General features: G+C 29.1%; 2 protein-coding genes across 5 annotated transcripts in view; both read left to right on the top strand.

Annotated features, from left to right (window-relative positions):
* Positions 1-2,493, top strand: part of LOC107173739 (H(+)/Cl(-) exchange transporter 7-like) — a 44,822-nt gene extending 42,329 nt beyond the window's left edge. For 2 of the 4 annotated variants that reach the window (XM_089221838.1, XM_089221837.1), the window contains exon 17: positions 2,314-2,493. In XM_089221838.1, the coding sequence (XP_089077964.1) occupies positions 2,314-2,406 (93 nt within the window). In that variant the 3' untranslated portion in view covers positions 2,407-2,493. Of the gene's footprint in view, positions 1-872; positions 1,131-1,710; positions 1,754-2,313 lie in introns of all 4 variants that reach the window. The other 2 variants (XR_016190680.1, XR_016190679.1) reach the window with 2 other exon arrangements.
* Positions 2,494-14,816: 12,323 nt separating this feature from the next.
* On the top strand, positions 14,817-15,821 carry LOC107173738 (uncharacterized). The gene has a single exon (XM_015524394.2). The coding sequence runs from the start codon at positions 14,817-14,819 to the stop codon at positions 15,819-15,821; it is 1,005 nt and encodes a 334-aa protein (XP_015379880.2).
* Positions 15,822-16,029: the final 208 nt, after the last annotated feature.

Genomic DNA, 16,029 nt, shown 5'->3' with positions numbered 1-16,029 from the left:
TTTTATTCTAAGTCCTTAAGTGATTAAGGAACTAAAATATTAATTCCAAAATCAAATTATATAACTAAATTTTGGTTATTTTTTTACGTGAGATATTAATATACACCTAACACATTAAACAAAGAATATTTATAAATTATTTGTTCTCATCATAAAAATCGCATATAATATTGGACAACATAAATTATTGGCTCTTATGTAATCTTCCCGCATTTATACGAGTAGTACTCATAGTGTTGACTTATTATTATTATTATTATTTTATTGATCTTAATAAACAAACAAACATCGGCTGCTCGGGACATTAGTTTGACGTTTACTTAAAACTAGTTAACAGTTAACATATAAATATGGTTACATTGTAATGGCTTTAAATTAAGTTATATAATTGTATTTCTTTTATAAATTTTATGATGTTGATGGTCAATTGTAAGTTTGGTCCTAGACGCTAGTGCTTCTCCGATCTGTCGTGAAATATGATGTTATTTTTGTGGTCTTCGTATTTTTGACATTCGCATAGGGATGACTCTTTGTGTAATGAATATTGGCAGAGATTTACTTATTGTACATACCTATTACCTATACGTATATTATATGTGTTAAAAACGTCAAACGTGTTATAGATACACAATATGCGAGTCAAAACCCTGCAAGATCAGGGTAAATAAATATGTTTACTATTGCAAAACAGTAGGCATCTATTCTATAATATCATGAGTCTATATAGCTGCAGTATACCTAATAAGTAATAACTATAGTCTATAATGAATGTGTAATATTATGTTGCGTGTTTATGATTAAGGATGGCATAACGGACTTATACCGCAGAAAAAAATTCCCGTACGCTACTTATATTTATGAAAACTTTCCAGAATGGTTTACATCGAACAAATTGACACGAACAGCAATTTAAAAACAAAATACTGCAACGGAGATTAACATACTATAAATAATTTTCTCGGTTCACGATTACTGGAAACGGTGCGGTATTACGGTGTAGGTCACCTCTATCCTCTTGCAGGAGAAAAACTTGTGCGCATTCAACGACTATACTATTACTACCCGACAAGTATTATGCGCCCTTTATTCCAAACGGAAAACTCAGCCCGAAACACTCCGCGACGTTATAAGTGCGTTACGTAATAATTTGTTAAATTCACTTTTGTAGATTATTTACCATGATAATAATTATGAGTTATTGTTTGTGGCGTCGCATCGGTTCGTATAAAAACATGACGCGGTTGGTAGGTAGATTAAAACCGTATAATATAATAATATACAGGTGTCTCGCGATGATCTGATATATGGAATAACTTTTGTTGTACCTATGCAATATTTAAATTTTTTTTTTTATAAAACTCATAAATACTAACGCTACATGTTTGCTATTATTTATTTTTATTTTTTAATACTGAAAATAAAAACTTAAAAATTGGTAAAAATGTTTTGGATAAATTAAAAATAGCCTATTTGTGAATCTGATTATAAGAACAATTTTGATGGTAAAAAAATTAATTTAAGTCAAGAAGTTAATTTTTTAGAGTTTTTGTTTTAAATTCAATATTTGTTAGTTAAATTAATCTGGAACGAAATAATTTTTTTTTAATTAGAGAAATTGCTAATATGATTATATTTCTTAAATTATTTACTTATTATACAATATTAACAATTTTTATCATATGTTTAATTAGCATAAGTTTTTTTTTCTAGATCTTTCTGAGACATCCTGTATGCATATTACATATTATTTACGGTAAATACTTACAAGGTATGGTACAAGGCGCGATAAACTGCAGTAGGCTGTGTCGGTCGTCGACACAGTTTGTGATAAGCTCTTATTAAGACGTCATCGTCGTTTTAGAGCTTGTCATAAGTATTTAGCTAGAAGGCACCTTATGCATTAATAATGCATAGCCGTAACAAAGTGAACTTTTACTGTCGATTAGGCGTAATTTTATTCCAATTATAAACGCCCGTGGTTGGTCAATACATTTTTTGTTGCTAGTACAGTTTTATAGAATATTCTGCAGACTTCCATCAACAGCCTATCCTAAAATGGTGTAAAAAATATATTTTAATTATATTTATACGAAGGAAATGCATTTTAACTAGTATTTAGGTAATATTTAAAATTTCCGCTACCAAAATCATTAGATTATTATCTATTATATTTCTGACATTATTTAATAAATACTATCCATAAAATAAACAATCTGGAAAATCGATAAATATATTTTTATAGTTAATAAATATTGAACTGAACAAGAAACAACCAAAAATTAATGAATTATAAATCGTGCTTTTTTTTTTTAGGTGGTCGGTATCATAACTCGAAAGGACTTGGCAAAATTTCGGCTTTGGAGAAAAGCCGTCACAATGGGGCTGAAAGAGGTCAATGTTTATTAAAATATGAAATACAATATATTATTATGTAAATAATATTATTTATGGACAAATCATAATGATAATAAAAAATTTATATTACTCGTATAATCTATGTTTTCACTTAAGACGTATGTTTTAGAATTTATGAAGTGATATAACTGGACTCCTCCTTCTACACATATTGGTTTAAATTTCGCTGATCGATTTGCTTATTGTGAAATATCACTTGCATAAATATAGTAAGTAAATACAAAATAGCTGTGTCATGTGTCGAAATAGTTTTTTTAGGACAATGACATGACATGTCCACAAATTATTAAACATATTTATTCGTTGAAATTTGAATAGTCACTTTACACTTATTACATACCTATTCAATGGTTAAATTTAAAAAATAATAATTTGATTTATACCTATTATAGATGGATTTTAAAACGCAACATTGAAATATTACTCTATATTTTTTCAGAGTTTGTTGTAAAATGCAAGTATAGGTGTATGACACTAACAATAATTATTGTGCAGCAGGGATTATAAAATATACCTACACAATATGTAAAGTATTAAAAATAGTTTATTCTACTTTATAACAGATGAGAATAGAGATGTTGATTGTTGACAGCGCTGAGCGGCTGTTTTAAATGTTTTCGTTTACCTTTTTGGTAATTATTTAATTATTATAACCAGTGGCATAACTATACGTGGCACAGTGTGTTTTTCTCCCTGATTACGATTTAGTCTATCATCCAAAGGAAAAAATATCTCTTTATTGATATAGATGTCCATATGGGTTATTTTAAATTAATATAGCTTTGTTTGACGGACTATAGTCTCCCCCTCCCCTATTTTTAACTTTATTGTGTCTATATAACTTTTATTTTTTAAGGATTCCTAGCAACTATGATGACTATCAAGTATTGTTATCGACTATAATACTATATTACAAACATCAGTGACCACCTTCGGTCTCTGACTCTATATTTAATTACTAAAAACTATATAGAAATGGCATATCAACTTTTTTTCGATTTCTATTTTATTTGTGATTATACGTTTCAAAGAAAGATAAGTGATAATATATCCCACTGAGACTCGTCGTCAGTCGACATATTATTTTTATTCAACATTCTATATTAACTAAAGTTATAGTTATCTAAAATCTATATTCATAAATAGCATACTTAACACGTAAATTAAAACAGAACTTATTGGTCACTGTTTACAATAGCAGGTTACTGACCTACCGGCTTAAAATAATTGTTTTAACATGACGTTGTTATAGGGAGTTTGTGGAGAACAAATTCCCTTCAAATTATATAAATTGTAATTGTGCAGTTGAAAAAAAATTCTGCTTTTTTTGTAATAACGTGCATTTATTTATTATGTTTGATAATATTATGATAAAAAGGCGTTTATGTCTTATATATATTATTATTTGAAACAAAGCATTAGCACAAAAATTGTTCACAAGGTGTACGTGAAGAAAAAACAATTTCAAAGGGAAGCTGTAGGTTGTAGTATTCATCTGTAAATACCCGAAGAGGGTTAGTCAAAGAATAATAAATGATAACGCAATAATATCGCAGCAGCTGCACCAGCAGATAGGTATAGGTATAAATATAAACGTGAAATATTTTATGTATTACGTGCTGCTCCGTCTTTATGAAAAATGTTTATATTTAATATTGTGTGTTGTTTGTATAAACGACGTCCTTTCAAATATAATAATATAAAAATGACGCGGTATCCGAACAACAAAAAATGTATCTATACACTAAAAGATTTGTATTATTGTCTTGTTCTTCTTCTGTTTACATTGGATAGGTACGTTATAAAACGAATTCTCGTGAATAATATAATAAGAGACAAATAATTAATTGTATGATTTTTAAGCAAAAAATGTTTCTTTGTCACGTAAGTACATTATAATGCAGTGAACTATATATACAAAGTAATCCGCCTAAGCATGTTCTACCCCTTGTATTCCTTTAATAATAAAGTTATTAAAATGATCTATATTTTTTTTTATGGCGATACAAATTTATATTTTTCAAACGAGAACACTTTTTTACTGTACATTGTTTAGTGATTATTTATTTTAGATTCTGAGCGAAGCGAGGAATGTATACCTATTGGTTTTACATTGATGTTTATTTATTTTTATTTTTTATTTTGTAAACACTTTTTCCCCCTCTAAACTTGCTCAAAAGTATCAAGTGTAGCATTTCTTCTGAAAGGTAATGTTCATGAGCTGATACTTTAGAGAGATAATTTTGTTTATAAGCATTTAAAGTTCAAATTTTGACTAAATACTCAAAAATTACGGCTATGTTCAAATTATTTTAAGCTAGAAATTCATAAAAAAATTTCTTTCTAAGATTTGAAATTTTTTAATAATCTATAATATATCCTAGACAGATAAACCATCTCCGCTCAGAATCGTTTTTCGTATACAATTATATAATATCATTGGATTCAAGTTTAATTCCATCCATTACAGTAACCCACTTGTAACCTACTGTACAGCAGAAAGACATCCACGACTTACCCGCTTTTTTTTTTGATATTGATTAGTTTAAATTCAATATTCGTTTGAGTGGTTTCTCAGTTTTTAAAATATTTATACTAATGAAATTAGTCATAATTCCGTTAGTTTAATATACCTAAGTGACTAAAATCTTCAAATTATCATGGTCAATTTGTATCCACACATGACGCTACTTAATTAGTACCTAGTACGAGTAGTGATCTTAAGCTTTTAAAACGATCTTTAAGTATATATTTAAAAAAATCAGATTTCGAATTACTACAGCATTATACATCGAATAATGATAAAATGTGGCGAGCATGCTTGTAAAAATGGCGAATCGCCCTGTATATATGGTTAGCTGCAGATTAGGCGCATATACTCTAATAGTCCAATGACGTATAGCTATAATATTGGTCCCAATATTGCATCGACAGGTTCGTCTCGTCGTCGTCGCCAACCTGTAGAGTGTATTATAAATTCACAGACGGAGACTAACTAACTAAAATACGCTGGCACATAAATACATAATAGGTTAGAAGGTGCGAATAACGCTGAAATTTGTGCGCGAGTTCATAAACTGTACCTACGCGTCGAATTAAAGCATCATATTATTATTATTATTATTCATTGTCGTGGCCATTATATAATAGCCTTAACTACAGGACAGCTCTTTATAATATTATAATATTTTTATGGTGATTATATTTTTAACGGCACACCACATAAAGTATCATACTCTTATTATTTCGAATAGTGTTAAATTTTTTTTGACGTATTTTTTATATTTATCTATGTATAATATGTTTGATAAATAAAAAAATAATTTTGCTCTTAAAGTTTTTACCAACCGTTTATGAATTGTGGCGTATATCTGAAGCTCGGTTGGGAGAGGAGGGACGAGTAAATTTAAAACTCTTAATACATTTTATTTTCAACAGCAATATTATTCATTTTTATTTTCTTCTTATGGTAATTTGACAATAAATTTTATTATTAAAGATACAGTTATACATGCATAGGATGAAACCTGCAAAGTCCAACTCTCGAGGGATCAGCCCATTGCCCCTCCCTCCGCAGATACGCCACTGGATTGTTGTTGAAACCGCCCGCATAACTATATTTACCTAAATTCTATCTCTGAATTCACAATAAAACTGTATCAGAATACAACATTTTTGTAAATAATAATGTAGCGTTAAGATTTTAGATAAAACTATAGTATAGTGATGGTGAAGACTGATGAGACGAAATTGGGTACTCGTCGAAATTTAGGTAAGTTCTACATAGTATATTACTTTAGAATTTAGATAAATACTTTTATCAAATGCATCTACATTTTTAAAAAAGAAATTTTAGAAATGAATTCTCTATTCTGTTTCAGTATACGTATAATACGAGATTTAAAAATATTTGTAGGTTGCATGCACTAGCCAGAAGTCAACGTAGTGTAACAGTGCGCTGAATTTAATGATTTTGCGCACTAAAGAATTTTATTCCAAATTCAGAATATAATAAGTGACATACACATTTGATTCAAGGCATAATAGGTACCTATACTATCGAAACAATAGTCTAAAGACAACATTTTAATTTACATTTCAAAGCACATATGAAATTAATAAGGTTGTTTTAGAACTTTTTTCATTGAAAATGTGTGTGCGACATGATGAAAAAATGATGATTTTGACTTTCTATGTACCTACTTATTGTGGAACAGTAATGTTTGGTTGGTCTAACTTACTTCAATTCTATGTAATTTATCTGTACATTTAAGAACTCCCAAGTTAAAATTTTTTTCGACCTACGAAAATACGATGTATATATAATATATATATTAACGTAGTAGCGGCAGCAAGTGGCAAGTGTTAGTTAGCCAATAGGTACGTATCTTTTTTTATGTATATATTATATTTTACGATTATTATTTATCGTTACCTATTCGGTAACTATCATATACTATTATTAGTATTATATCAAGACACAAACAAAATAATCGTGGATTAATTTTAAGTTTAAATCACATAGTTTAAACAGTTTCAGTGTACTTTAAACACACAAAAACTCTGCAAAAGGCGAACATTACAGCATAAATTATGACTTGGTTGGTAGGAGGAGAGGGAGAGAAACCAATGCGTAAAATATTTGAATTGAGTTCGTATTCCTACAAATCTTACGTGCCACAATAATATTTCAAACAAAATTTAATAATTTTCTAAATATAGCGCGAGTATTCAGACTTAGCAACTGTTTCGCTATTTTTTTTAAATATTAGAATCTTCGTCCCCACCCGCGCCCGATAGAAGACATAGAAACCCGAAAACGATATGAGAAAATTTTTAATCGTATCGTTTACAAAAACGCCAAAATCCTGTGCACCTAAATAATATAATAAACATATAATAAGTATGAAAAATAAAAAATTTTACCATCTCATATCATGTCAAATTTAATATTGTTATAATTTGGATTGTTAACAATTTTGAATACTTTTAATTATAATTTAAAATATTAATATTGGTGCAAATTATTAAAAAATGTCTTTTAATATAATTGCATGTATGTTGTCCTACTATAATAATTTTGGTCACAAATATTTTGTATTTTTTTTTTCTTTGTCACTTATTATTATGTATAGCCTCCACGCCGTATTATCGTATGCCTTCCGTTTGTATGCAAAAATAAATACAAAATTAACGTGACAGGGTAGTTTTGGAGAGAGTTAAAGTGTGGAGCGACGTGGTCCCGCGGTGGGGAGTATCTTTTCGCTATTTCTCCCCAGGGATGGTTTGGAAGTCTTGACACACACCACAATCTACAGCTATGTGTTATTATATCGTGATGTTTTGCGCTGAAGCGGTGCGGGTTGGCTTGTGTGGGCGGGTGTCATAACGACCCGCAGCCCACCCGCCGCGAGTGCTTTTCCGCCGCGGTCTCGTATATATACATATAATACGTGTCTTAACCCGTTATTGTTGCAGCTACAATATAATTGCATACAATATAGCATATAGTTTGGTTTTGTAATTTCTTCCGAGTACCCGCGTGACCCAAGCAAGTGCAATTTTTTTCCTATTTTACGTCCGAATTTACATTTCTATATATATTATATAAAATATATCACATCTATACATTATATACATTATTATAATATAGTCTAATAATTAATAATTGGATAGGCATAATATATTTATAGACTTTGAATTTATATTTTTGTTGCTACTAAATTGACAGTGTTTAATTAACTAATTGCTTTAGTTTTCTCGAAATTATACATTTATAATTACATTTGTAATAACTGTACGTAATTTTTGTGATTTTGACTTAAATCACAAAAAGATCAATGTTCTGTAAGAACTAAATTATAGAAATAAGAATTTAAAACTGTAAACCTATACTATAAAGTAGTGATGGGTCGAACCTGATATAACGTGGTCGGGGGACCTTTTTAGGATATTAGTTTCTAGAGAAGGTTTTATATTCCTTATGAATAAGTTTTCCGTAGCTGGTGGGGTGGTTAGAGCATTATTATGAGGTGTTTATCAATAATAAGACAAGTTTGGTTTATATGTCCATAATAATTATATATTTAAAATATAATTTACTATTTGGTAGATAGATGTTAATAATTGTATTGTTGAGCTCGCTCGTGTTGATGGTCAGTGTTGAACTATCTGTCGTAGTGTCGTGTGTCATTTTTATAATATGGTAATAATGTGCATAGGTAGAAAAGTATCGAGTGTGTATATTTGTATTGGTCAATCATATAATAGTGTGAGTTAAGTGTAAGTTTAATATTGCATACAGGGTGTAACGAACGTTACACTGATTTTTTAGTGTCAAATGAACTAGAACCGAACCAAACTGTTAAAATTTTTAATCGAACTAACATTTGAATTCAGCATTTTATTTTATCATATCTATAATCCTAAAAATATAATTTATAATCTATTTTATATATTTTATCGCTACTCTAATAAAGACTGTACAACTTTGTATCTTATTAACAAGACTGCCAATTTATACAGTTTTAAGAAAAAAAAGATTTGAAGTTTCAAACCAAGATATTTTTAAAAGTTCTTTACCTATGCGTTTGAAACTCAAAACTCAAATACTTACAAACATACTTTGCAATATAACTTTTCCAAACATTATGAAATACTCTCTTAAACACAAAAAGTTAGAATTGTGGTCATTTAAAATTTTTTAAGTAGGTGCAAGTCTGCCATATAACTCTAAATATTGCTATTTTACGTTCAACATATTACACGCCGTAATTAATTATTTCTTAATGTAAGAACGCACACAAATCCAAATAAGGCAGTCTTGAGTTTTGACTTCGGTGATTAATTGAATAAATTAAAATAAGTGTACTGCCATAAAGTAAATATGGCTCTCTTGCTTTGGAAATAAGTCAAAAATTAAATAATTTAATTCTGACACATCTTTTCAGGGGCTAAATGAAAAATGATGTTGAATGTGGCGTTCTTGTATTTTATAGTTTTTTTTTTTTTGGTAATTCAAAATTCGTCATAGCTCAAAATTGATGAATTTTAATTTGTGGCAGTCTTGTTCTAGAGGTGCGAAATATTTGAATATACACGTCAAGTGAATGTATTCTAAAATAATTAATATATTTAATCACACTTGTATGAAACACACTATTTTGTGCTTACTATTAGCATACCTAATATACATTATATGATCGACCTGTAAAAATAGAAAAATACATAAGAATCTGAGTCCAAGGCTTAATAGTTAATAATTTTGACTAAGTAGACTTAACATTTATTTATATTAATACTAAATATTTGAGGTAATCACAGTAATTACATATATATTCGGTAAATTATTATTTAAGATTAAATATTCACTCTTACGAGTATGCTTACATGCAAATACGCTATAAATTATTTAAAATACATGTTGGCTAATAATGAATTAAATGGAAAAAATTACTTTTTTAGATTTTAATTGCACACGCTTAAGTTATTCATGCATGATGTTTTAAAAATGTTTATAATTATTTGATGTTCGGTTCTTACTATTTTACTTCGGTTTGAACTTAATTAAAAATAACTTTGTATAATATACATATAGGAAGGTATAGCCTATTGTAATTACAATATAATATAATAATTATAACTATAATTTAACCTAACCTAACCTAACCTAATTATAGTATTTTTTTTTTTTTTTTTTTATTGATCTATTTGTTACAACCCGGCATCTTAGGCCATTAATTAATTATAGTATTTACTAATGAATACATTTGTTAAGTCATCGTTCTAATACATTCTATGAAAACTGAATAATATAATTTTTAGTTACGTAGAATTTATCTCATCCATAGTTTCGAGTGTTATTCTTCAATATTCCATAGTTCTAGTAATAAATAATCAGTAGTAAATACATAATGATGGCGTGTAACAAAATGTTGCAAAAGATATTTTGCGCCGGAATTTGAAATTAAAAATATGTTTTCATTCAAGTGGCTAAAAACTTTGAAAAAAATAAATGATTTATAAATATAAAAATAATAAAAAATGTTGTTTTGTAATAAATTGCTTAAAGTCATGTAAAAGAAATATTTTCAATATATTTTACTGAGTGTCTTATAATATATTAAACATATTCTCTCGTATATATTATTATATGATGTGTATAGTAAGCATTTTACTCTTTTTACATCTTTTTTTTCTTTTTTTTTTTAATCTAACAGTGTTGAAATCCTGCAATTACCTATATCATTAATAAAGCATTTGATTGTTATATAATAATACTTTATAAAAATAGTTTTTAAAAATAAGTTAATTAAATTTCGTTAATTAAATAATGAATTGCGCATACTATCTGAGTATTATCTGATATCCCCATCATCGTCCCCCCCCAGATTATGTAGTATATCCCTACATATTACGTCGTTGAAAAATATGATTTTCTTTCACTTTGGATTATTATCAAAACACAACTTGTTGTAAATACCCTCTGAAACTCGGTGTCTTAATATTAATAATTTTCGTCTAATCTTTTCTCTCTGCAAAGCTCGAGCACCACTCGTGTGCACAGCTTTTTACGTATTATTATTAATTATTATTATAGTGGAGACGTACGAAAATTAATATCATCAAATTGTAGCAGCACAGCCGCACAGGCACGTATATACACCGAGAAGGTATATCCGAGCTCGAAACCTTTAATTGAATGCCTTAGTGATTTGCATCATGCGTTGCTACAAAATTTAAAACGTGTAAATTAATAATAATATAATATAATTTGACATGAAGCACCGCAACCATATGGAATTTCGTGAATTCTCATTCACACTGCACACACACATGTCTACAAGGCGCTAAAACCGAAATATGCGCGCAACGTAAACCTATATAAAGTTGTATCAAAACCAAACAAATATATATAATGGTAATATGAACGTTATTATGATTTCGACCACTTGTGTGTGTGTGTAATGGACTGTTTATTATGTTTGATATATGATAATAATTCATTATGTACCAATAAACATTGCAGAATATTTTACTTAACCAGTTTCGCTATGTATAGCTCAGGTTTTTCGACAAACCAATCGAATAATTATCTATTATGGTAAATATAGTTATTGGCCAGATATCATTCAAACAGTAAGTTACTCGTATATTGTACCTATCATTGTACGAACGGTTTTAAAACATACATTGCATATATTACGTACACAAAATATTATAATAAAGGTATTTATTCTTATTATTATATTATGACAAAAACGATAAATTATACACAGAACTCAAAAATAAATGTAAATAAAAAAGTTAGGTGATAAGCTAAATAAAAAAATAAAACTAAATAGGTACGTTTAATGTTGTAAATATTTTTATGTCCTGCACTTTGCATCAGAAATCTTTAAAACATGCAATATATTTATATATGCATGCATTTATACCCAAAAATGTTTTATTGTTTTTAATTTCATGTCCACTCCTCCCCTACCATGACATTTGTTATGCTTATCTGTGTATACTTTCTTCGGATTATATTATTAATGTATGGGTGATTTATATTTATATCGATATTTTAAAATTGTAACCTTGGTGAATAAAAAACAGATAACAATTTTTATTTTTTAGTATTGCGACTTGCAATATAATTCAATAAAATTACCCCCCCCCCCCCTAAATTTAAATTTAATAAAAAGGAAATCAATAAAAACAATTTTAAAATTATTATTTAAACGTTTAAAATAAATAATTGGTAAAAATAGGAAATAATAAAAATTCGCGTGTGGTCACGATTCAGGAACACATTATTATTGTTATTTTATGTATATGTTATATTTTTTACTTATTTTTTTCTACCGATTTTGGCCTTGGCTGAACGCTCCTCTCTCTTCTCCATATTTACCTTGCCCCCTCCACCCACACACACATATACACATTTTCCACGAGTTCTGTAAGTTGCGTATATAGTATTATTATACACTTATACCTATCAATACGTGTGTTACTTTCTATCTCAGTGTTTATACGATAATAATATATTCGTGTGTATCCGTAGATAAAAACATGAACTGTCCAAGAATTATCGATTAACGATGGTCCAACTATTATTATATATTTTGTAATATCTATAGTTAAGTACCTAACATCGTTTATTCAAGGATTCAAGATCCTACAACTATAATATATATATATATGACGTATATAATATATAACTGACTTCAACCATTAATTATAAATACATATATATACGCGATCCGCACATCGTACATAGTATTATTATACGTACTGCAAGTAATGAATAGCTATGAAACATCGACATCGAAGTTTTCGTACAGAGAAAAATAAAACCATAAAAATCTTTCGATTAGATTTGATATGCTATCATCGCGCACAGTCCATAAAATAAGTATATTATCATATTTATGCCTTTTAAATAATAAATATGATGTATTTAATACTGTCGTTTGGTTTAATATTTTAAAATGTATATAATTCCATCAAACATTGGTCAGCGTGTGCACTATATATATTCTATATGTATATATGTATATAGCTGCTGCTATATGACACCAACTCCTCAAGACGTGTATATGGTGAAAAATAATAATCTAATAATATATTATTGTATAACAATATGCACTTGAAATTTGTAACTAAAGGTTGAGTTTTTCCGAAAACCAATAAAAAAAATAATAATATTAATATGCAGTGAATATTTAACATACTAAGTAATATAATACAAGGTGTAACAGATTGAACTGACTTTTGCAATAATTTTCGATCAAATAAATATTTTTTAATTTCATTAAGTGACCCTGGCACTATTACGTGTATAAATACAATATTATGTTTTTATGTTTATTTTTTAGTATAGAAAATAAAAAAAATTAATTTAATTAAAATTGTTTGGATAAATTCAAAATAGCTTATTTGTGACAATCTGATTATAAGAACAATTTTGATGGTAAAAAGATTGATCTAAGTCAAGTAGTTTATTTTTTGGATTTTTTTTTAAATTCAATATTTTTGTGGTTAAATTAATTTGGAACGCAATAAATTTTTTTTAAATATAATTTTGAGAATTTGCTGACATGAGTCCTAACCTAACCTTAAATTATTTACTTATCGTATAATATTAACAATTTTTGTCATACGTTTAATTAGCATATTTTTAATTTTTTTTGTTAGGTCTTCCTGTTACTCCCTGTATACATGATATATATTGTTATATTATATATAAGTATGCCTACATCGTCAGCTACTCTATATAATAATATATAGTCCACAAGTGTTAACATTGTTTTTATAATTTTCTATTCTTTCGAATTTCTCTGTAGGTATTCGGAATTAATTTATTTCGCAATATTATATTAATCCCTGTGGGGGGGGGGGGTCAGAATACACTCACGACAGTCCATGCCCGTCGTAAAAGGCGACCAAAATGGATCTAACAATGGGCAGCAACATTGTTAGTATCAAGTAGAGATTCATCTTTACTTGAATAGCATCACTTAGTTATAAGTGATGTCATTGCGATACAGAAGGCAACGGGAAACCACTGTATTAATTTTCCCAAACATTAAGCAATGAAGGACAACCATAAGAATAGGAAACAAGACGATGGGATTCGGAACCCGGAGTCCGGCAGGGGGAGACAGAGCATGGCTTCCCAGGTCGTCAACCAGCGAAATCCATGCCAAAACAGCAAAAAACAAAATATTCAATATTGGAAATAAAATTAAAAGTAAAACAATTCCTACTAAAATTGGAACGTAAGAACGTTGTTAAGGCCTGGAAGATTTGAAGAACTTAAACAGCAAATGAAACTAAATCAGCTTGACATTTTAGGAGTGTGTGAAACTAGATGGAGTGATAACGGAGATTTTTGGAGCGATGACTTTCGAATGATACATAGCGGGGATAAACAGGGAAAAAATGGAGTTGGAATATTATTAAACAAAGAATGGGGACTGCAAGTAGAAAATACGTATCATGTGAATGACAGAATATTACTAATACAATTGAAGACACACACAGTAAACATGATAGTCATTCAAGTATACTTTCCAACCTCGAATAGTGAAGACGATGAAATTGAACTAGTGTATGACTCTCTAGACGAACTGCTAGGAATAACTAAAGATAACGATAATGTAGTTATTATGGGCGATTTTAATGCAGTAGTAGGGGAAGGACAAGACGATCAAATAATAGGCAAATATTGTTTAGGAACAAGAAACATCAGAGGAGAAAGATTAGTCAATTTCTGTAAGCAGAACAATTTCTTAGTTACCAATACAATGTTTGAAGTACCGAAAAGAAGACGCTATACGTGGGTAGCGCCAGGGGATACTAACCGTTACCAAATTGATTATTTATTAACAAAGAGTCGTTTCAAAAAACAAATAATGACAAGTCATAGTTATCCTGGTGCTGAAATAGATAGTGACCATAGACTAGTAGCGATGAAATACAAAATAACACCCAAGAAAATTACAAAGCGGCCCAAACGTAACATATGGGACGTAGAAAAACTCAAAAATGAAGAAACCAGACAAGAGTTCCAAAACAAAGTTTATAACAGATTGATAGCTGCTGGTATTGATCCCCCGTGGGATGAAGTGGTTAGCAATATTCGTCAATCTGCTGTAGAATCAATTGGATTTAGGAAACTGAATCCAAGAAAACCATGGATCACGAATGAGATAATGGACTTAATAAAATACCGCAATAAATTAAAGAAAACTAATGATGCAATGTATAGAATAATAAAGAACCGTATCACCCAAAAGTGCAGAGTTGAAAAGGAGAAATGGATGGATTTAACATGCGAAAATATTAAAATGAATATGTCAGCAAATAGAATGGACAAAGCATATAGAATGATTAAAATATTGTCAAGACAACCAAAGCCAAGAAGCAAAATTGTTAAGGATAAGAATGGGAAGCTGATTCTAGATGTAGGAGAAATAACAACGAGATGGAAGGAGTACATAGAAGATCTGTACAAAGGAGTGATAGATGAAGATGACATGAATATTGAAAATATAACCGAGTTAAACAAAGAAGACGTAGGGCCAATTATAACAAAAGGAGAATTCGTTAAGGCCCTAAGGGATTTAAAACAAGGAAAATCGGCAGGAGTTGATAACATCCCGGTGGAATTTTTAAAAAACGTTGGAAAGGATACTGAACATAAGATTTTTGAAATGATTAAGAAAATGTATAAAGACGGAAACATTCCGAAGGACTTTGCCAAAAGCAAAATTGTACTAATCCCTAAAAAGGGAAATCCCACAGAATGCAAGATTTACAGAACAATAAGTTTATTAACACACGCATCAAAGATACTTCTTATCATTATAAAAAATAGGATTCAAAAGAAAATCGAAAATGAGCTCGATGAAGATTAATTTGGGTTTAGACAGGGAATTGGTACAAGAGAGGCTATTCTAGCTTTAAGGGTACTTACAGAAAGAAGGCTAAATGTAAACAGAAATACATTTATAACTTTCATTGACCTAGAAAAAGCTTTTGACACTGTCAACTGGGCGCTGCTGATGAACTCTATGAAGAAAACACGAATAGACTGGAGGGATAGACGAATAATAATGTCACTTT

The sequence above is a fragment of the Diuraphis noxia genome, unplaced genomic scaffold, assembly GCF_037042655.1.
Source record: "Diuraphis noxia isolate RWA-SAM2 unplaced genomic scaffold, SU_Dnox_SAM2 contig0003, whole genome shotgun sequence".
Taxonomy (NCBI): Eukaryota; Metazoa; Arthropoda; class Insecta; order Hemiptera; family Aphididae; genus Diuraphis; species Diuraphis noxia.
This window is presented reverse-complemented; position numbering and strand designations above follow the sequence as displayed.

Excerpts from the sequence above, each read along its gene's own strand:
- LOC107173738 (XM_015524394.2), top strand. The coding sequence starts at position 14,817 with ATGACAAGTCATAGTTATCCTGGTGCTGAAATAGATAGTGACCATAGA.